At 37.7% G+C, this 22,849-nt stretch overlaps 1 protein-coding gene across 1 annotated transcript; it reads left to right on the top strand.

Annotated features, from left to right (window-relative positions):
- Nucleotides 1-1,460: 1,460 nt before the first annotated feature.
- Nucleotides 1,461-9,016, top strand: LOC308094965 (macrophage mannose receptor 1-like; the record flags this gene model as incomplete). Its single annotated transcript, XM_080441797.1, has 6 exons — nucleotides 1,461-1,500; nucleotides 1,993-2,153; nucleotides 4,383-4,596; nucleotides 5,350-5,682; nucleotides 6,220-6,314; nucleotides 8,870-9,016. The coding sequence occupies 6 exons, from the start codon at nucleotides 1,461-1,463 to the stop codon at nucleotides 9,014-9,016; spliced, it is 990 nt and encodes a 329-aa protein (XP_080297923.1).
- Between the last annotated feature and the right edge of the window lie 13,833 nt (nucleotides 9,017-22,849).

The raw sequence follows: 22,849 nt of genomic DNA, 5'->3' as shown, positions 1-22,849 counted from the left end.
TACAGTTTTGAGGTATTGTTTTTACTTTACTGGAGTATTTCCAATTTTCAGTACTTTTACTTCTACTCCACTACATCTCAGAGGCAAATCTTGTACTTTTACTCCACTACAATTAATAGAAAACTTTAGTCACTAGTTACTTTATAGATTTCAATTATACAAAACATACATTAACCACTTCAGCCCTATATACATTCCGGCCTTTTGAAAATAGCAAGCTCACAATGTGTCGCATCGCGACGCATTGTGAGCTTGTAGATCTGCTATTTTCAAAAGATTTTTATACATTTGAAAATAATGTTGTACTTTTACTCAAGTAAAATCTAAATTAGTTTTCTAACAATTCCTGTGTAACAAAACAATGGTATAAGAAGGGTTACATTATAAGTGTTTATCCCTCTGATCGAACATAGACTTATTTGGTTATAAACAAACCTCTGATAGACTGGATGAGTCTTCTGGAGTGGATCTGAACCACATGACTCGCTTTGTTTTCATTTGATTTGATTAGCTGGTGCCATAGCAACCCGTCTGCCTGGAGTTCACATAAAAAAACATACAAACAAATACGGTTAAAAAACATGAATTGCAAATTCAAAATGATTAAAAGTCAGTACTCAACGCACAATAATAAACCTACTAACTAACACAAGAAAGAAAGCAGCATAATTAACACTAGTGTCCCTACAGACGGCTCGCTAAGCCCCACACCCATTTTTTATCCATTTCCCAGTGGTGGAAAGTACATTTACTCAAGTACTGTACTTAAGTAAAATTTTTACATATTTTTTAATTTACTGGAGTATTTCCAATTTTCTGTAGCCTACTTTTACATCTACTACACTCCAATATTGCACTTTTACTCCACTACATTTATTTGAAAACTTTAGTTACAAGTTACTTTGTAGATTCTGATTATTACTACAAAACATACATTAACCACTTCAGCCCTATGTACATTTCGGCCATTTGAAAACAGCAGATCTACAAGCTCATCGCGACGCATTGTGAGCTTGTAGATCTGCTATTTTCAAAAGATTTGAGAGTGGTTAACATCTAAAATGACAGATGCTTTCCCGGTCATAATAATGGGCCATTATGGAATTTTCAAGAGGGCACTTGAACCACTGCTCTACACCAAATATCAGAAACTAGCTGATCTGCAAGCTCACTAGCATTTCACATTGCTTGCAGATCTGCTGTATTGACAGAATGTCAGAAAAAGCAAGGCTAGGGTGAAAGCGATTCATGAAATTTCCTTTGCCGTCAGCCGTGACTCGTGAGCCTGCAGCGCTTTGAATGTTTTGTTTGAAAGATATAGGCTATCAAACAAATAACTTAAGTAGTAAAATTGTCACCCAAATGAACACAGGACACTCCAATGGTGTAAATACAGCTATTAAAGCTTAACACTAAGCCCTGTCTACAGCAGAGTCACATGTAGAGAGGACAACTGTAGAATGAAGACACAAGCTCTGTTGGGTGTTGTGACCATAGCAGGTAAGTGCTGCTATTCTTATTTATGACTGTTAATATGACTGTTAATATGACTGTTAAGATATCTGTTAATATGACTGTTAATATATCTGTTAATATGACTGTTAATATATCTGTTAATATATCTGTTAATATGACTTTCTGCTTGGCTGTTTCAAACAGCTAATATTTCTGCTGTTCTATCATAAATATGAACCAAACCGTGTTAGTTTACATTTTTACTCTTGTCTGCTTTTATTTTCACCTCACTGAATACAAAGGGACATTTTCAGATGTGCAGACAATAGGGGTGCAACAGTTAATCAAACAAATCAATTTAATCGATAATAAAGAAATATATATATTTTAGAATTCTTTACGATTCACTGATATATCAAAAATGTTTTGATGAGTTGAAAAAGTAATCGATAGAATAGTTGCTAAGAAAACAGTGGACAGTCCAGTGGTAGAAGACAATAACATGTATATTGTATTGTATTGTGTTCTATCCTACAGGGCTATGGAGCCTGTCCTTATGTGTCACTCATCAGTACCATTTTGTAAATTACCCAATGAACTGGACAGATGCTCAGCAGTTCTGCAGGGACAAGTTCACAGACCTGGCCACTGTACACACCCTGGAGGACGTCAACACACTGACCCGTATGGTGGATGGAGTAAATATTTTAACTAATTTACGCCTTTCTTACACCTGCTTTTGAATCATGCTGAGGTGGAACAAATACTGTTTAAAAACGTGTTTGTGGTCTTTTTAACATCTACTTGGGCTTTTCTGTGCACCTCACACAACTAAATAAATTTACTCAGGTACTGTACTTAAGTACAATTTTGAGGTATTTTTACTTTACTGGAGTATTTCCAATTTTCTGTACGTCTGTACTTAATGTATGTCTCAGAGGCAAATATTATACTTTTACTCCACTACAATTATTTGACAACTTTAGTTACTTTGTAGATTTTGATTATTATTATAAAACATACATTAACCACTTCAGCCCTATATACATTTTGGCCATTTGAAAATAGCCGATCTACAAGCTCACAATGCGTTGTGATGCAACGCATTGTGAGCTTGTAGATCTGCTATTTTCAAAAGACTTTTATACATTTGAAAACTTGTGAAACAGGATATTATGCATAATGAGTAGCCTACTTTCTACTTCTGGTACTTTAAGTACGTTTTGATACCAATACTTTTGTTCTTTTACTCAAGTACAATTTCAATTCCGGACTTTTACTTAAGGGCACGGCCCCACCGCACTTTTATTTTACCTTTGGGGCGGAATCTGCCAATGCTTTGTCAATGCAAATGCGTGGATTCTGGGAAAAAATGTGGAAGACCATGAATCCACGCATTTGCATTGACAAAGCATTGGCAGATTCCGCCCCAGAGGTAAAATAAAAGTGCGGTGGGGCCGTGCCTTATAAGTATTTTTTCATTGCAGTATTGATACTTTTACTTAAGTAAAACATTTGAGTACTTTTTCCACCACTGCTTGTTTCAGTATTTAGATATTTGATATTAACTTTATCTGACACGCCTCCTACTGTATATAAAACCTAACCTCGCGTCACCAGTCTTTCCACCTCGGAGGAATATAAAACCATTGTAACTTCAAACTCCATTCCAATAGAGGAGAGATCAAGTTGATACAAACTAGATATTTTATTGAATAAAAGATAAAACATTATTGCGATTAGATTCTGTTAACATTTAATAGCTTTTAATATGCAGAACCCTCCCCCTGTGAAATACTCAAATAAAGGACAGTACTTGAGTAAAATGTACTTTGTTTGCCTTTTAGGCAAACATTTCACACGCAGATACTGTATGACAAATAACTTAATATACAAAGCATATTATTGAAATATACAAAGAAATGACTGACAATGTCAGTGCTAATAAATAATGCAACATGGCCAAAAGAGAACATATCCTTCAATCTAAAGCTCTATATTCTGATGATCTTTGTTATAGAGGGTTTGTTCAGTAACAGGGGTCTCACCGTCTCTCCAGTTCTTAGATAGATAGAATACTTTATTGGCAGTTTAAAAAAATCACAACAATGTCACTATTTAGAAAAACGCCAACGTGGATTATACATTAAAAAGCTAAAGCTTGTTTCCATTGTGGGACACCTCTTTATTAAACATAGAAGACATTTTCAGATGGGCCAGTTTCATCACTTCTAATTTCAATTGCATATCCTGTATCCTGTAGGAGTACTCTCTCCTAATTGGATGAAATTGATATCCCAACTTGAAAATGTATTACTAATTACTAAAGAGAGCTGGAGAGACAGGCAGACCCCTGTTACTGAACAAACATTAAATAGTAATGATTACTATAAGAATTTAGAGCTATTTAACACTTTAACAATGAATGAATTCATGTTTTTTTTTAATTAAAAAACATAGCCCATTTACAAGCTCACAATTAATGCAAAGCTCCAAGGACGGCCATATGGGTTCAAAGAAGAACCACATCACATGGCTAGGCAAATGAATTTGCCGTGTGATGTGGAAAGCACTTTGAATTACTTTACGTAAAACATTAAGACTCAGAGCAAACACATAACAAAAATTGAAATAAAATACAAATAAAATATAAATAAAATTAAAGTCAAATGAAAGTGCTGAAGAAAACAAGTCAGCTGTGTTGGGAGCAGACACTTGTGAATACAAATGGTGTTAATAGTGTTTAGAGAAGTTGTTTAAAAACACATTTATGTGGAATTTAATGTGAAAATTATACCTGAAAGATTATATCAAAGATCCATGTGTGAAGTCGATCTAAAAGCCGATCTGCAAGCTTGTAGAGCTGCTATTTTCACTGAATGTTTGCCCATGCATGGGTTAATGACTTTGGTGTCATTTCTTTTAAGGCAGCCTGGATAGGCCTGTATAACGATGTCAACTGGAGATGGTCACTGGCAGATGAGCGCTTCTACAAAGATGCAGAGGAACACCAGTTCAGCAGATGGGCTCCTGGAGAACCAAACGAACCAAACAGCCTTTGTGCCGTCATGTATGGTGATGGTGAATGGAGAGATGGCAACTGTGCAATTCGGGCCTATCCAATCTGCTTTGACCACACAGGTGAGATGTGTTTATTATCTCCACCAGGCCGGAACTGCTGGGGCGGCGATTATGTTTTTGCCCCTGTTCGTTCCTCCGTCCGTCCGTCCGTTGTCTCTGTCTGTCTGTCTGTCACCCAGCAAGGGCTAAAAAATTCAATAATAGTACCTCAAAACTTTACTTTAGTACTGGAGTAACTCTGGGTGACCCTTAAGGGTCCATTTGGTTCCATTTGTACACTCTCACAGGGTCTAACTGAGTACATGTACATAGTTACTTTTCACTACTGGCACATACCGTACCTTACATGAAATGTCGCTACAGTAACTTTGATTATTCTAGTGTTTATTCAAGTTCATTCATTTTTTAATGAGGACAGTAATGTTAAACGTATGCTCCACCAGACTGTGCAAACATTAATATTCCACACACATGGATTGAATACACAATATAACACACTGCATTCATGTCTGTCAATGTATGTACCTCCACATTTCTGTCTAATAAAGTATTCAATCAATACTCAAGATACTCCTGAATCGACATCAACACTCGTTACTTGAGAGAGTACAAATAGAACCAAATTTGGTTCCATTTGTATGCTCTCACAGTTAAATTAACACTAAGGATTTTACAGTGAAGATTTGGGTTAGCCTGGCTCCAGACCATTTTTGGGTCGCAGGGATATTATATTACTTTTATCAAACGGGGGTCTGTATCAAACTGCCATATTGTGTACATTCTTTACAGGAACTCACTGTAGTTTCTTTTCAGAACCGATAGGTAAATATATCATCATTAAAAAAGGACTGACATGGTCAGAGGCTCAGAGGGAGTGCAGGGAGAAACACACAGACCTGGCCAGTGTGAGGAACCAGGCTGAGAACCAGGAGATCCACAACATGCTGTCCAAGGGATGGTACTACTGGATCGGTCTGTACCGAGACTCCTGGAAGTGGTCCGATGGGAGCAGCTCCTCATTCAGGAACTGGAGGAGCGGGGAACCAAATAGTGGTCTAGGCGCATGTGCTGGACAGATGGCTGGCGGTCAGTCCGAATGGGGAGACTGGAAATGTGACAAAAAAAGATCCTTCATCTGCTACAGCGGTAAGTGATAACTGATAACTCACGGCTACTTTGGCTATAAAGTGCTGCGGTTCAGAGCTGGCCCAAGGTTTTTGGGGGCCCTAAATGAGAATTCTACTGGACTGTATATGGAGCCGTCTGGTTCATTCTAAAACTACCCCCAATACCCAGCCAGCAAGATTTGGCACCATTAGAAATATAATTAGATTCATAATAAGTCAAATTAAATCTAAAGGCAGATAATGTGTCATACTTAATATTCAGTTGTAACGTTCAGAATCAGTAACGTGTGGTATCAGTCTATAAAGGTAATCTATAGAATAACTCCACTAAAACCACAAAGAAAGGATGAGATGAGGGCAAAGGTCAACATTTGAATGTTACTGTCGATTTGAATTTGCTTTTATCCTTCAATTTTGGCCAAGAGAAATAAGGACAAAAATTATTTAAAAAAAGATGAAAGAAAAACACTTTTTTAATTTCGCTTCATTATACTGTGAAGAATATTGCTTACAGTATCTGGAATCTAATCAATGAAATGGGTGTTTCTTTTCAAAGCACCAGTGGAGAAACACGTGTTGAGAGTGAAACTGACCACGAGCTCCTCCCTGGATGTGAACGGCCCTGCAGTGCAGGAAGCCATTTTGGAGCAGGTAGAATCAAACTGTATTATTATAATTAAAGGAGAACGTCACCCATTTTCAACCTTACGTTCATAAAATTAGTCCTCACTAATGCTCATTATGAGATAAACATTTCTGTCTACTCACTGCGTGTCTCAGGGGAGGGCTGTGGGTTCAGAAACCTGCCTACCAGTGACATCCTCAGTTTGGTCATTTCAAACATTTCAAACTTTTTGGGTGTATGCAAGAACAATGGCTTCTGCAGGTTAACTTTCCAGGAAGAGAAAGGCTGTAGTTTCTATTAGCTTGGAATCCTGGTAGGCAGGTTTCTGAACTGTCCACAACCCACCTGTGAGACACAGTGTGTAGACTAAATGGGTTCCAGTCCATCTATAATGAGCATTTCAATAAAGGAGAGATCAAGTGCATGAAAAGTTGTATTGAATAAAAGATCAAACATTTTGGTGATTACACTCCGTTAACATTTAACGTATAAGATTATCTTTTAACCCTTTAAGGCCGGGAAGGGAACGCATCTGTGTCATTTTAAGATTTCTTTGGCTATTCAAAAATAGCAGATACACAAGCTCATAGCGCGGCACCGAGTGCCGCGCTATGAGCTTGTAGATCTGCTATTTGTTTTTAAAAAAATCGTGAAAATTTGTGCAAATCTTTTATATACATTTTTAACTCACATCTTTGCTTCTGGGGGGTCCCTGGAACAAAATATTTTTTAGATGGGAGGGGGTCCGCGGACAAATACATATTATTTTGGGGGTCCTTGACATGAAAAAAGTTTGAAAACCATTGATAATATTGCAAACCAATATTGAAAACCATTGATAATATTGCAACCTAAGTAAATGTAAAAGAAAGAAAAAGAAAATTAGGAAGAAAATTTTGGATTTGGAAGACATTTGTAAAATCCCCAGAAGCAAAGATTTGAGTTACAAACTTTCGCTTTAAAAAAGTATATATATATATATATATATATTCAAACTAAAGATTTGCAGACATTTTCACGATAAAAAAAAAAAAAAAAAGCAGATATACAAGCTCATAGCGGCGCTATGAGCTTGTATATCTGCTATTTTTGAATAGCCAAAGAGATCTTAAAATGACACACATGCGTTCCCTCCCCGGCCTTAAAGGGTTAATAGGGATGAACCTCCTTCCTTCTCAACTCTAGACATTGAGTTGGGAATGGAGAGAGCCACTGTGATATATTGCAAATGGGTGACCTGCTCCTTTATTTCATGATGTTTTCATGTACTGTACACCTTTGCCTCCTTTGCATCTCATTATTATGCATGTTGATGTTGAATGTTTTACATATTCTGCTTTCCTGAGCAGTTCAGTGGCGCCACCTGTAGGAGATGATGATTCTGCATGGGCAGCATAAGCTTCAATGTCTACTGTCCATGCCAGGACCACAACCAATAATGTAGACAAAGCCCTACAATACTGTTTATGAAATAACATGTAGGCTACTATACTAACTTTTCTTTGAATATCTTTAGAATTTCCGCCTATAATGACATGCTGCGGTGGAAAGCAACTAAGTACTTTTACTCAAGTACTGTACTTAAGTAACATTTTTAGGTACTTTTACTTTACTCGAGTATTTCCAATTTTCAATACTTTTACTTCTACTCCACTACATCTCAGAGGCAAATATTGTACTTTTACTCCACTACAATTATTTGAAAACTTTAATTACTTTCTAGATTTTGATTATCATTACAAAACATACATTAACCACTTCAGCCCTATACATTTCGTCTATTTGAAAATAGCCGTTCTACAAGCTCACAATGTGAGCATTTATATGTATTTGGCCGCGGACCCCCATCAAAATATTTTGTTCCAGGGACCCCCAGAAGCAAAGATTTGAGTAAAAAAAATTCGCTTAAAAAAATTTATATATATTCAAAGATTTGCACACATTTTAACGATTTTTCAAAAATAGCAGATCTACAAGCTCATAGCGCGGCACTCGGTGCCGCGCTATGAGCTTGTAGATCTGCTATTTTTGAATAGCCCAAAGTGTAAAATAATGCTTTTTTAGCTCAAATCTAAAAATGACAAAGTTCCAGGTCTTAATAGGTTATGCATGCCCCCTCTAAAGTCCTATAGATAAACATGCACGCATTATGATGGGTTCGATCCCGGGCACCGCCGCCAACTCAGAGTAAGAGTAGCACGGCTTAGGTGCGGCAAGTCGTGCGGTAAAGTACAGGGAGCTGATGGTAGGTGTTGCCCTCCACCACAGCAATCCAATCTGATCTATTTACTTACTACTTACTCTATCTTGTGACGTCTACAAAGTGAATGTTTAGGCCATTCCTTCAGTTTTCAGTAGGACTTTTGGGGCTCTGTTATCGACATGAGGGCCTCCCGAGCTCTTGGGCCCCCGGGCCTGAGTGGTAATCCACCCCTGACCATGTACAGTATAACACACGATCAGATGATGATGACCAGACACTGTTCATAATAATAATAATAATAATAGCTTTATATAGCGCCTTTCATGAACCGATGGACACTTTACATCAAATCATGAGTCATTCTGCTTTGTGTCTCAGATGAAGCAGAAAATGAAGGACCACCAGGGGGCACCAGCAGACATCAAAGTGAGGTGGGTGGAGCAGGCTGATGGAAGGATCTTCCACAAGGAAGACAAGAAGAAGAAACGGGAGAGGAAGTCCGTTCTGACAAAGAGGGAGCTTTAAACCACTTAAAGGAGCACTTCACCCATTTTCAACCTTATCTTCATTTTAATTGGTCCTCACTAATGCTCGTTATAAGATGGCACCATTTCTGTCTACTTACTCCGCGTCTCATTGGTGGGTTGTGGACAGTTCAGAAACGTGCCCACCAATGACATCTTGTTTCTAGTGACCAAACCTGCTTACTGATGACAGACATTGGTGGGCAGGTTTCTGAATTGTCCAAAGCCCTCCTTTGAGACACGGAACGAGTAGACAGAAATGGTGTCATCTTATAATGAACATTAGTGAGGACCAATTATATGAAGATAGGTTGAAAATTGGTGATGGCCTCCTTTAAAGGTCCATCTGCAATGGTTTTTCGTGTCCATATCAGACATATTTCCCCAGATATATCCCATAATATAGGACGATCCTGATAGCATCCCATATGTAGGACGATCGTGATAGCATCCCATATGTAGGACGATCCTGATAGAATCCCATATGTAGGACGATCCTGATAGCATCCCATATGTAGGACGATCCTGATAGAATCCCATATGTAGGATGATCCTGATAGCATCCCATGTAGGATAGCATCCCATATGTGGTACGATTCTGATAGCATCCTATATGAAGGATGATCCTGATAGGACGATTCTGATAGCATCCTATATGAAGGATGACCCTGATAGGATGATCCAGATAGCGTCCCATATGAAGGATGACCCTGATACTAGGACAATCCTGATTGCATCCCATATGAAGGATGATACTGATAGGACGATTCTGATAGCATCCCATATGAAGGATGATACTGATATGACGATTCTGATAGCATCTCATATGAAGGATGACCCCTCAATAGTAATAGTCTTTGCACTGTTTCTGTGATGCTTTTATTTTTTTAATCTCCAAACTGTTTCCACCAAGTTTTAGCCCATTCACTGAATTTAGATATCACCAGAATGAATTAATGACCAAAATAGGGACACCACGTTGAAAATGGTTAATATTAAAGGCATAGTATTATGTAACTTTGCCATGTGTTTACATAATAAAAAAATATTAACTTTTTTTTACCAATCATTTCCCTCTCCAGCAGTCATCAGTCGCTGGAGTAGTGTAGTGTTTACCTGCAGGAACACATTGTCCTCTCGCTGTATTTATGGAGTTTTCACTGTTTGTTTTGGTAGACCAAAAACGTCCCCGTCTACCAAAACAAACTGTGAAAACATCAAAATACAGCGAGTGGGCACTGGCCAGTGTTTCTGTAGGTAAACACCACTACACTACTCCAGTGGCTGACTGCTGGTAGAGGGAATTAAGCGATTGGTCAAAAAAAATTAAGTATCGTAAATACAGGGCAAAGTTACATACTATGCCTTTAAGTCATGTCAACTGAATTCATAAAAGAAAACTAGGAATAAAGGTCATTACACACCAGGAGCGACGCGAATAAACAAAACGAAAATGGGACGCGATTATTTCCCATAAAACTTTAATTTTGGTAATGGCTCATTCATTTCATAATTGTATTTGCGCTGAAAAATCGACCTCGTTTCGAAGAATAATTACGTAGCTTAATCGCGCTCTGTGTGCATGTAGCCTCCTCATAAACACAAACAGCTGTTTAAATTAATGCAAATTAATCGCACAGAATAAACGTTCACGGTGTGTGTACGGACCTTAAGAGTTCAACATTATAACATGTAATGTATAATGTCTTACATTTTGTAATGTCTTACTTTTTTTTTATCTGAAAATAATAAAACAAAGTGAAACTATGTATTAAAATTGTAAGAATCTCTATTCATTTTTCCTGATCTGATCTTTGTGGTGTTCTCTCTCCTAATTGGATAAAATGTGTAACCCACCTGAAAATGCATTTTCTGCTTACAAAAGAGCTGGAGAGAGACCCCTGTTACTGAACAGACTCTTCTGTAAAACTGCTGGAAAAACTCATTATAGTCATACAATTCAATTGGGTTTAACCCGTCTCATATTTTCCTGTGAAAAAATCTTTCCTCTAATAGTTTAAATACAACTGCTAATCCAGTTTTAAAATAGGTTTAAAAATACTGGTGCGACTGGGCTTGAATTTAACCTACTGTGTCAGTTTAAGTGGAAACTAAACTGAGACTAGATTCACTTTGGATTCTTTTTAAAGTGAATTTAAACAGTATATGGTGTAAAACAAATTAAGTGAATAAAAGTCCAATCTTTCTGTGTGTGTCAATACAATAGCCTACTGTACATTACTACAACATCAGGTAGGCCTAATTTATATCATTAAAAAAAGTTAACAATAAAGGACGGATGACATAAAACAGCACAAATGACAGATTCACTTCATAAGAAACAAGCAAATTAAATGTCCTCATTCAACCCACTGGGAATGAGAGTATGATATCTGTATATCCAACCAAGCAAACTAGAGTCCAGTTTATTGACAAACAGGGGCCTGTTCCTCAAAAGGTGAATTAGAGCTAAAGCCTGGCTTTTCCACCTATCCTGGCTTAATTTAGCCAGGATTAGAGCTGAGTCGGTTCCTCAAAAGGTGAATTATCTTGAAGATTAGTTTAGCCAGTTCACCCTGGCTAAGTTTAGTCTTATCCGATTCCTCAAAAGAGAATTGAAGCAAGCCTAGCTTAGTTACCATGGCAATTTAGCTGTGAAGTTAGCCTGGTCAGGAGCAGGCTAACAGCCAAGCTTACTTAATCTAGTGCCTTGTTCTTCAAGTTTTTCCACAGTTAATACAAAACATGTGTTTGTATATGGACTCATTTTAATGACCCTGCATTCAAATAAAATGAAATAAATACAATAAGATATAATCAAATTAATTACTGAAATAGTGTGTGACCATGAATCATAATCATAATTGTTTCACAATGACTCATGTGATATTATGTAATTGTCACTCTGTTATAGTTAACACTATAGTTCATCTTGTTGTTAGATGTTTGATAATATATTACATTTTTTTTATATTATAAAAAATTTCTGACACATACATACACACACATATACCCGTAACTAATAATTTATATATATATATATATATATATATATATATATATATATATATATATATATATATATATATATATAAATTATTAGTTATGGGTTTAAAGGAGCCTCTTTGTAAGTCAATGAGGAGCATATTTTAAATTATCAATTTCTAGTCAATGGAGAAATTATTTTTTATTTCTTGTCCACCTTTGGAGTTACATCATGATGGCAAGGTAACTACAACCCAGACCTCTACCAAAGTGGTCTTGCAAATGTGGGGTTATTTATTGCGTGTCTCGTCCCGTCCCGTCCCCCCCGCTCATCCCGTCACGGCCCCCTGTCGCGGTCAACCCGTCCCGTCCCGTTTTGGCCCCCGTCGCAGTACACCCCCCCCCCGTCCCCCGTCCCGTCCCGTCCCGTTCCCGTTCGTCCCGTTCGTCCCGTTGCCCGTCCGTCTCAAACACACACACACACACACACACACACACACACACACTGTGTGTGCTTGCAATACTTTGCCATGCTTTCTCCCTGGATCTATTTATTGCGGTCGCGTTTCCTTTCTTGCTTAAATACATTTTACTACCTTGTATGATTTCATGAGCTGCTGCAGTGCTGCTATTCAGCCACAGAGAAGAACGCTGCTCTGGTTTTGGACTCCGTGATTGGTCAAGTTCAAGGAATCTGCGCTCGAGTTCATGGTCTTTTATAGAAATACGTCGCCGGCGAATCCCCGCCCATTCAGCCTGGCTTCATTATCCTGGCTGGACACAGCCTGTCTTGACATAGCCTAGCTCGACAAAGTTGCTCCTTTTCAGCCTGGCTTGGCATCTGAGGAACGGAATAAACGAGGCTTTTCGGACCTGACTTTGTCAAGCCTGGATTTGGCTTAAGGCCAGGCTTTTTTAATTCACCTTTTGAGGAACAGGCCCCTGGGGAGGGGTTGATGGGGGTTGCTGGGGTTGACAGCTGATGAAAAATCAACAAACAGCTTGGCACGAGATTTACTAACCTCTAGCTGTTTGAATAAAAGGTAATGCAATTGGTGGCAACAGCATCCTGTACACCCTGTGCGCCCGGCACTATAATCCAAACTGAAAGTTCATGTGTTTTGTCCAGAGGATTCGGTCTCATTCGTTTCTGAAAGGACTTCATGATCTGAGAGGTCATGGCAACAATCAATGTGTGTGTGTGTGTGTGTGCGTGTGTGCATGTGCACGTGTGCGCGTGCATGCGTGAGTGAGTGAATTAATGAATTAATAAAAAAAAATGTTTATAAGACACAAAAAAATAAATCACATTCACTTCCTGTAAAACTGCACAAGTAAAAAGAAAACATTTGGTTAACACCCAAAAACTAAACGAAAAAATAAATATACATCACATTATGTTCTCTTTGCCCGTTTGTCCCTTTTCTAAATATTCCGCGAGTGCGCATACCCAATGTTCAAACATCCATACAAGTCTCTCTGTGTCAATTAACCAAATCAAATCTAGGTTTTTACACCATTTTTTTTTTTGCCGTAGCTCTATTAGGGGCAGTAGAAAATAAAATAGAACTCATTCTCAATATCATGTACGTCACAATAAGTACAAATCCACTCTTCTTCTATTACTCCTATCTACCAGTCTCAAGGTGCACATAGAGATCTTTGTCTTTTGGATGATGGAGCATAAATATACTTTTCAATCGCATAACAGCTGTTTATCAACAAATGTTCTGTATGTTTGTAGGCTTGGGGTAGGCTGAGAGGTGGACATTGCTCTTGTCTTTGTATGTCTTTATGTATGTATTTTGTTTTGTTTTCTTATGTCATGTTTATTGTTGCATACATGGCTGCTGTGTCGCAAGACAAATTTCAGTGTGAACTGACAATAAAGTATTATCGTATCGTATCGTATTCTCAGTTTTGGTTTATGCAATATATCCTGTGACCATTTGTACTGATATAAACTATAAAGTGTTTCTTTAACCATAGAGATGTTTGCAATGCTGTTATTTTGAAAACTGACAAGTAACCCAGGTAAGTGTATATCCTCTACTGTATCTGGTCTACTAGACTTGCCCATGCACCTTTTATCGATACATCCCAATTAAAACATGTCTTGCAAACTCTATTCTCTGACATTCTGATTAGTCTGTTCCATAAGGAAAGTTAACAATAACATGCTGCCTTTCCACCTTATCTCACACGACCCATCCCATGTCTCCTGTTATTGCCAATACAGGTGCAAATGTATGCACTCAGAGGAAATACCATATATATATATGATCTGAGTCTTACTATGATTAACTGTCAGTTTCCCCTTTTTACACCAATTCTCTGTACACATCAACATTTCTGCTGTCTTCTACGGTGTGTGTGTGAGCAAGGGAGTAAAGCTCTGTCTGTCCTATCTCCTATCTGTGTATGAGAGGAGAATGCGTGAATGAGTTTGTTCGTTGCCTAGCAATTTTAGTCCAATTTTCAGTCATTCTCCAGTCAGTATAGATCAAGTTAGAACTAAGTAGAAGTTTCCAAGGATAATGTCAGCGACAAATCATTCATTTACGTAACTAGCTCATCCAAAATTGCCTCTCGTGCCTCTAAGACTCTATTACCCATAATTCTTTGAGCAGGAAGTGTTAGTAACTGCCACGTTGCTTGGCAACGACCTAGCCTCCATTGATTTCAACTTCATTCAACCCATCTCAGTTAAATTAACCCTAATAAGATTCAATATGTTCTAATATATATATTTTTTTAAATAAAAAAAGATTATAAACTCATTTTGACTTATTTTACAAGTTTTGAAAATATTTTATCATTTTAATTGAAGATTTTTATGAGCTTGTAGATCTTCTATTTTTTATGAAACTTTAAATTTCGATTTATTTTGGTGTATTTTATCTAATTGTAATATACTCTTCAGAACAAAGATGTTTATTCCTTATTTTTCATTGTTATATTTTCATTTTAAATATTTTCATTATAATTCTCTTTCATTTTTTTTTCTCTTGATTTTCTGTTATATTCTTTTCGATATTTTTTCTTTCTCATCAGCACATTCATTCCCTGACACACACTATATTATAGATATATAGAGCGCCGAAGTCTGACGTCACTGCCACTAGAGGGCGCTGTTTCATGGGTTCGTGGCTTTATTTTTTGTGTTGAAATCCCCATTTGGGGGCGCTGTTTCATGGGTTCGTGGCTTTATTTTTTGTGTTGAAATCCCCATTTGGGAATCTTAGATCACGTCATGTAAGAACTGTGTTCCAAACATAAGCACACCACCCTGGCATTTTTGTTTTGCAGGGTGGCTCTGCATCGTTTATGATATTCATTCATATTTGATACAGCCTGTTTCTGGCGAAAATGGAATTAATTCTACCTTAAAAGTCTTGAAGGAGCATTTCACCCCTAGAAGAACTTACAGTCACTCAATGTTAATAATATTTGTAGTAGATAACAGTAGCACATTTTGAAATGTGCACCCTATGGCCAGAACAATATAGAAGTATGTGTTTTTGACTGGGGTTTGACTGGACTACTGCATTACTACAATGACCATAATGCTTTGGGGCACTGCCCTTCCTTGTGGGGAGGGAAGGCTGCGTGGGGGTGTGGTCTACATTGTAACTTTCCCCTCCCAGTTCTCACTACAACAAGCAGCGATGAGGCATAGTCAACAATATAATAATAAAACAAAACGTTTCATACTCATGTCATGTGTGATTCCTTATTTCTGAGAACATAATGTTTCACTGTCATTTCCAGTTATATTCTTTGGACTAAACTTATAGAACACATGATGGGCATTACTTTAGAATAGATGACATGCTAATGTTCAAATACTCTTGTCATACACAGCCTAATCGTTTTTTGTTTTTTTTCAACCGAGACCGTTTCATGCTTTCAATTGGTGTATATGGATAATATTAGGTTTTACTATAGCCTATTGTATCTAAGACCAGTAAAGTTGAATCCAATGTGCTGGGGTCCCCAGAAAAATAATGATTACATGTAGAAGTAAATACTAACAGAATGTATAAGAGTTTCACTATTATATCTGTAATGCTTACAGTCATGTATTTATGTACCATTCTGCCAAATGAAAGACCATCTCCTATCCTATTCCCATTAATCTGCCTTTTAGAGCACCACCAGGAGGTTGACCTTTGGAAAACAAATGTTTTGCTCTTACTCCTTCAGATTCTGTCCAAAAATCACGCAAATCGGTAGGCAGTATCTCTATAGTCATGTCATCAAGACGGATGTGTCGGATATTTCATATTCCATCCTAATTGGCTAACATTGGCTTCCAAAGCACGCACATTCCCAGTAGGCCAAGGAACAAATGCCAACCTTTTCACATTGGCCTGTTATAGCGCCACCAGCAGGTCTAATTTAACAAAACAATTTTTTGGAACAAAATGTCTCAAATCATGAATGCAGTGTCTGATTGCCGTGAAAGGCCTAAGAAGAAATGGCACCCTTTTCACATTGGCCTATTATAGCGCCACCAGGGGGCCACAATAACCTACCTGACCTGGCGGAGACTTGTGCTCCGAGGAGCACTTTTTCTAGTTTTAATTATGTTAATTAGGAGAATGAGCGCTCTGCGTTGTGACAGTGACACGATGAGAGTTAACAATAACAGAAAGGTTGTGCAAACTCTACTAAAATAAAAAACAAATTAGAAAAAGTGCTCCTCGGAGCACAGGTCTCCGCCAGGTCAGGTACGTTATTGTGGCCTCCTGGTGGCGCTATAACAGGCCAATGTGAAAAGGGTGGCATTTCTTCCTCGGCCTAGTGGGAATGTGCGTGTGAAAATTCACGGAAATCGCAAGCTGCGTGCATAGTTTGAGGCTTTTTGTTGAAAACGGACCAATCCTGAAAACTTTGGAAGCCAAGCATAGGCAATGAGGATGGAATATGGGAAATCGGACAGTTTTGTGTTGATCACATGACTATAGAGATACTGTGTACCGATTTGCATGACGTTTGGATAAAATCTGTAGGAGTAATGTAAAAAAAAAGGGTTTTGCACAAATCGGCCTCCTGGTGGCGCTATAACAGGCCCATGTGAAAATTGGGGCAGAGGTTCTGAATTGGCATCCAGGGAGTGTGTGTGCACAGTTTCGGAGCGACCGGGCCAACGGTGCCAGAGATTAGCTGCTAACACACAGACAGGACGGACGGACGGACGGACGGACGGACGGACGGACGGACGGACGGACGGACGGACAGGGGCGAAAACATACTCTCTCGCCATGCCTTTCGGCCTGGCGGAGACAAATATGTCTAATTCGGAGAGTTTAGATATTCCTTGGTCAGTATTACTTATATTTCCGTTTTTCAGCTCCAATTGTGTTTCTATCCGTTCATATTGGCTGAACTTCACTCATTATACTAGTTAACAGCTCTGTCGACAAGTGATGATGACGATGATGAAGCTTGTGGATTCATGTATTTGGCAGTTGTTGATGATCAGGACACACAGGATCAAAAATAAAACCTTCACAAAGTATTGTGTTTACTGTATGTGAGAATGATTTCAAAAGTGGAATCAGCTTCTATTAAATATAGATTTTAAATGATATCATTTATTTAAAGATACTTTATTGGAGGAACATGTCAGACATGTTCCCTCCTTCCCTGCTGGGATCTGCTCCCCTGATCATGAATGGTTGGAAGTTCAGATGTTAGATTTTGGCTTTAATTTGCTTGGTTTGAATGGAATGTCAAAATATAAATAAAAGGAATAAGAAACATAATTGGGCCTCATGTTTTCTTAAATTTCACTCATACAGTATTTTCTCTTAACTGTCTGTTAACATAAATCCATCATATTAACATAAAAGATAATGTGTAAACAAATAAACAACAAACAAGCTGTCAAACAAGTCTATGAAGCTATCTGTGCAACACAATTTTATACAACATTTAGTGGGGGGTCCCTACTTCATCTTTCTCTCAGCTAAGGGGTCCCTGACCTGAAAAATGTTGAAGAGGAGTTTTTTGTGTGTGTTATCCCTAAGCCAAAGTGAGCTGTGATTTGGTGAGTCTTGGGGTGGGAGGTGTGTAATGTGCATATTAGGCAGTGGTGTAAAGTAGCTAAGTACATTTACTCAAAGTACTGTACTTTTGAGGTATTTTTACTTTACTGGAGTATTTCCAATGTTCCGTACTTTTACTTCTACTCCACTACATCTCAGAGGCAAATATTGTACTTTAAAAAAACTTTAGTTACTAGTTACTTTGTAGATTTTGATTATTATTACAAAACATACATTACTCTCTTCAGCCCTATATACATTTTGGCCATTTGAAAATAGCCAATCTACAAGCTCACAATGCGTCGCATCGCGACGCATTGTGAGCTTGTAGATCCGCTATTTTCAAATGATTGTATACACATTTGAAAACTTGTGAAATGGGACATTCTGCTCCCAATACTTTTGTACTTTTACTCAAGCAAATTTTGGATTCCGGACTTTTACTTTTAACAGATTTTACATTGCAGTATTGATACTTTTACTTAAGTAAAACATTTGAGTACTTTTTCCCACCAATGCTCCTATAGGTTATCTATTTACAAGGTCAAGACATGTGAAAAAGTGAATTAATTGAACCCTTGCCTACACTTAACAATTCTGACAATTCCTGTGTAACAAAACGCTGGTATAAGGAGAGATAAACTGTCAAAGTGTTGATCCTTCTGTTGGCCTTGACAATATGTCCTCAACCAACCCGACACACCTCAAACTGATTTGAACTCATCCAAATGAGAACACGAGACTTATTTGGTTATAAACAAACCTCTAATAGACTAGATCTGTCTTCCAGGTTGGATTTTAACCAAATGAACCCTGGCGTCTCTGCAGAGCTGCACCCTCTCTATTTTCCATCCATTTCCCCATACGCTGAAATCTGCACTAACAATGACATTGACAATGACCTTACAAACACATGAACACACATCTGTATGTCATACAAATGTTACACACTCTCTAAGTTACCGACCTGTAATCGTCCATTTGGAACCCCCGAGGGTCCCTGCTGGACCCCACTTTTAGAACCACTGACAACCCTGGCTAGCAGTGGTCTAATGTAACTAAGTAGATTTACTCAAGTACTGAACTTAAGTACCATTTTGAGGTATTTTTTACTTTATTGGAGTATTTCCAATTGTCAATACTTTTACTTCTACTCCAATACATCTCAGAGGCAAATATTGTACCTTTACTCCACTACAATTATATGAAAACTTTATTTAGTTACTATTATAAAACATACATTAACCATTTTCATACATAGGCTATTTGAAAATAGCCGATCTACAACCTCACAACGCAAACATTTTGAACATAGGTTTTTTACTTGCAACAGAGTATTTTTATATTGTGGTATTGCTACTTTTACTGTGTGTGTGTGTGTGTGTGTGTGTGTGTGTGTGTGTGTGTGTGTGTGTGTGTGTGTGTGTGTGTGTGTGTGTGTGTGTGTGTGTGTGTTGGGGGGGGGGGGTTGGACAGGGGCAAAAAGTGGAAAAAGTACTAAAATGTTTTACGTAAGTAAAAGTATCAATACCGCAATGTAGAAATACTCTGTTACAAGTAAAAGTCCGGAATAAAAAATTTACTTGAGTAAAAGTACAAAAGTATTGGTATCAAAATGTACTTAAAATACCAAAAGTAGAATGTACTCATTAAGCAGAATGTTAATTAAGTGTTAAAATAATTTTATTGGAGTAAAACAAAGTATAATATTTGCCTCTGATGATGTAGTGGAGTAGAAGTAACAGTAGGCCTACTGAAAGTTTGAAATACTCCAGTCAAGTAAAAAATAACTCAAAATTGTACTTAAGTACAGTACTTGAGTAAATGTACTTAGTTACTTTACACCACTGTTGGGCAGTGAACGCTTTCGAGTTTTTCAAGTGGGCACAGAACCAGAAAAGCTTCAGAACCAATGCTCTGCACACCAAATATCGTTGCTGGGAAAAAATGGCTGATCTGCAATCTCATAATCCGTCACAACGTTAGTATCTGCTATATTATTCACAAAATCTTCACTCATATGATGACATGCCCAGAAAAGGGTCGCTAGAGGTCAAGTGGTTAATTTAAATCCATTTGCAGTCAGTCGTGTCTCATGAGCCTGCAGCACTTTGAATGTTTTGTATATGAAACGTAGGCTGTTAAACAAATAAGTAGTAAAATTGTCACCCAAATGAACACAGGACCCTCCAATGGTCTAAATGCAGCTATTAAAGCTTAACGCTAAGCCCTGTCTATACAGCACAGTCACAAGTAGAGAGGACAACTGTAGAATGAAGACACAAGCTCTGTTGGGTGTTGTGACCATAGCAGGTAAGTGCTGCCTGCTAGTCTTATTTATTTAAAATTTAAAATGTACTTTCAATATAACTGTTAATATGAATGTTAATATAACTGTTAGTCATATTAACATTCATATTGCCTGCTTGGCTGTTTCAAACAGCTATAATATTTCTGCTGTTCTATAACAGCTATATCTATATCTATCTATAAATATGAACCAAACCATATCTCTGCTGTCCTGGTGTTAGTGTGTTTTTTCCCCCTTTTTTTTTGTTTTACTCTTGTCTGCTTTTATTTTCACCTCACTAAATTCAAAGGGACATTTTCAGATGCGCAGACAATAGGGGTGTTAACAGTTAATCAAACAAATCAATGTAAGCGATAATAAAAAAAGATATATATTTTAGAATTCTTTACAATTCACTGATATATATAAAAAAAAATGATGAGTTGAAAAAGTAATCAATAGAAAACAGTGGACAGTCCAGTGGTAGAAGACAATAACATGTATATTGTATTGTATTGTGTTCTATCCTACAGGGCTGTGGAGCCTGTCCTTATGTGTCACTCATCAGTACCATTTTGTAAATTACCCAATGAACTGGACAGATGCTCAGCAGTTCTGCAGGGACAAGTTCACAGACCTGGCCACTGTACACACCCTGGAGGACGTCAACACACTGACCCGTATGGTGGATGGAGTAAATATTTTAACTAATTTACGCCTTTCTTACACCTGCTTTTGAATCATGCTGAGGTGGAAAAAATACTGTTTAAAAACATGTTTGTGGTGTTTTTAACGTCTACTTGGGCTTTTCTGTGCACCTAATGCTAATACATTTACTCAGGTACTGTACTTAAGTACAATTTTGAGGTATTTTTACTTTACTGGAGTATTTCCAATTTTCTGTACGTCTGTACTTAATGTACGTCTCAGAGGCAAATATTATACTTTTACTCCACTACAATTATTTGACAACTTTAGTTACTTTGTAGATTTTGATTATTATTATAAAACATACATTAACCACTTCAGCCCTATATACATTTCGGCCATTTGAAAATAGCCGATCTACAAGCTCACAAAGCGTTGCGATGCGACGCATTGTGAGCTTGTAGATCTGCTATTTTCAAAAGACTTTTATACATTTGAAAACTTGTGAAACGGGATATTATGCATAACGAGTAGCACTTTCTACTTCTGGTACTTTAAGTACGTTTTGATACCAATACTTTTGTTCTTTTACGCAAGTACATTTTTAATTCCTTTTACTTGTAAGGGCACGGCCCCACCGCACTTTTATTTTACCTGTGGGGCGGAATCTGCCAATGCTTTGTCAATGCAAATGCATGGATTCATGGAAAAAAATCCCTAAGACCATGAATCCACACATTTGCATTGACAAAGCATTGGCATATTCCGCCCCAGAGGTAAAATAAAAGTGCGGTGGGGCCGTGCCCTTACAAAGTATTTTTACATTGCAGTATTGATACTTTTACTTAAGTAAAGCATTTGAGTACTTTTTCCACCACTGGTTGTTTCAGTAGATATTTGATATTAACTTTATCCGACACGCCTCCTTCCTACTGTATATCAAACCATTGTAACTTCAGACTCCATTTCAATAGAGGAGAGATCAAGTTGATACAAACTAGATATTTTATTGAAAAAAAGATAAAATATTTTGGCTTTTAGATTCTGTTAACATTTAATAGCTTTTAATAGGCAGGTCTCACCGTCTCTCCAGTTCTTAGATAGATAGAATACTTTATTGGCAGTTTAAAAAAATCTCAACAATGTCACTATTTAGAAAAACACCATCATGGATTATACACAAAAAAGCCAAAGCTTGTTTCCATTGTGGGCCACCTCTTTATTAAACATAAAAGACATTTTCAGATGGGCCAGTTTCATCACTTCTAATTTAAATTGCGTATCCTATATCCTGTAGGAGTACTCTCTCCTAATTGGATGAAATTGATATCCCAACTTGAAAATGTATTACTAATTACTAAAGAGAGCTGGAGAGACAGGCAGACCCCTGTTACTGACCAAACATTAAATAGCAATGATTACTAGAGGAATATAGAGCTTAACACTTATTTTAACAATTAATTAATTAATATTTTTTTTAATTAAAAAACATAGCCCATTTACAAGCTCACAATGAATGCAAAGCTCCAAGGACGGCCATATGGGTCAGTTCAAAGAAGAACCACATCACATGGCTAGGCAAATGTATTTGCTGTGTGATGTGGAAAGCACTTTGAACTAGACACGTCGCAATTCAGGGCAATTGCAGAGTGTGGTTGCGCCGACGCTAGTCGCGGGTCGCTGCCGCCGGGACTCGAGGAATACGCTGGGAGGAATACCGTCGGAGGCTGTGCCAATTACATTGTCACGTAACTCCTGAGATCACTTGCGTTTCATTTTGAGAGGATTGATCCCCCCAAAATAAGGTTTTTGCATCAAACGGTTACATTTTGAGCATTTGTGGCGCCCCCTATGGATC

This window comes from Gymnoscopelus braueri, assembly GCF_963280865.1.
Source record: "Gymnoscopelus braueri genome assembly, chromosome: 2".
Taxonomy (NCBI): domain Eukaryota; kingdom Metazoa; phylum Chordata; class Actinopteri; order Myctophiformes; family Myctophidae; genus Gymnoscopelus; species Gymnoscopelus braueri.
The sequence above is the reverse complement of the archived record's forward strand: the minus strand, read 5'-3'. Positions and strand labels throughout refer to the sequence as shown.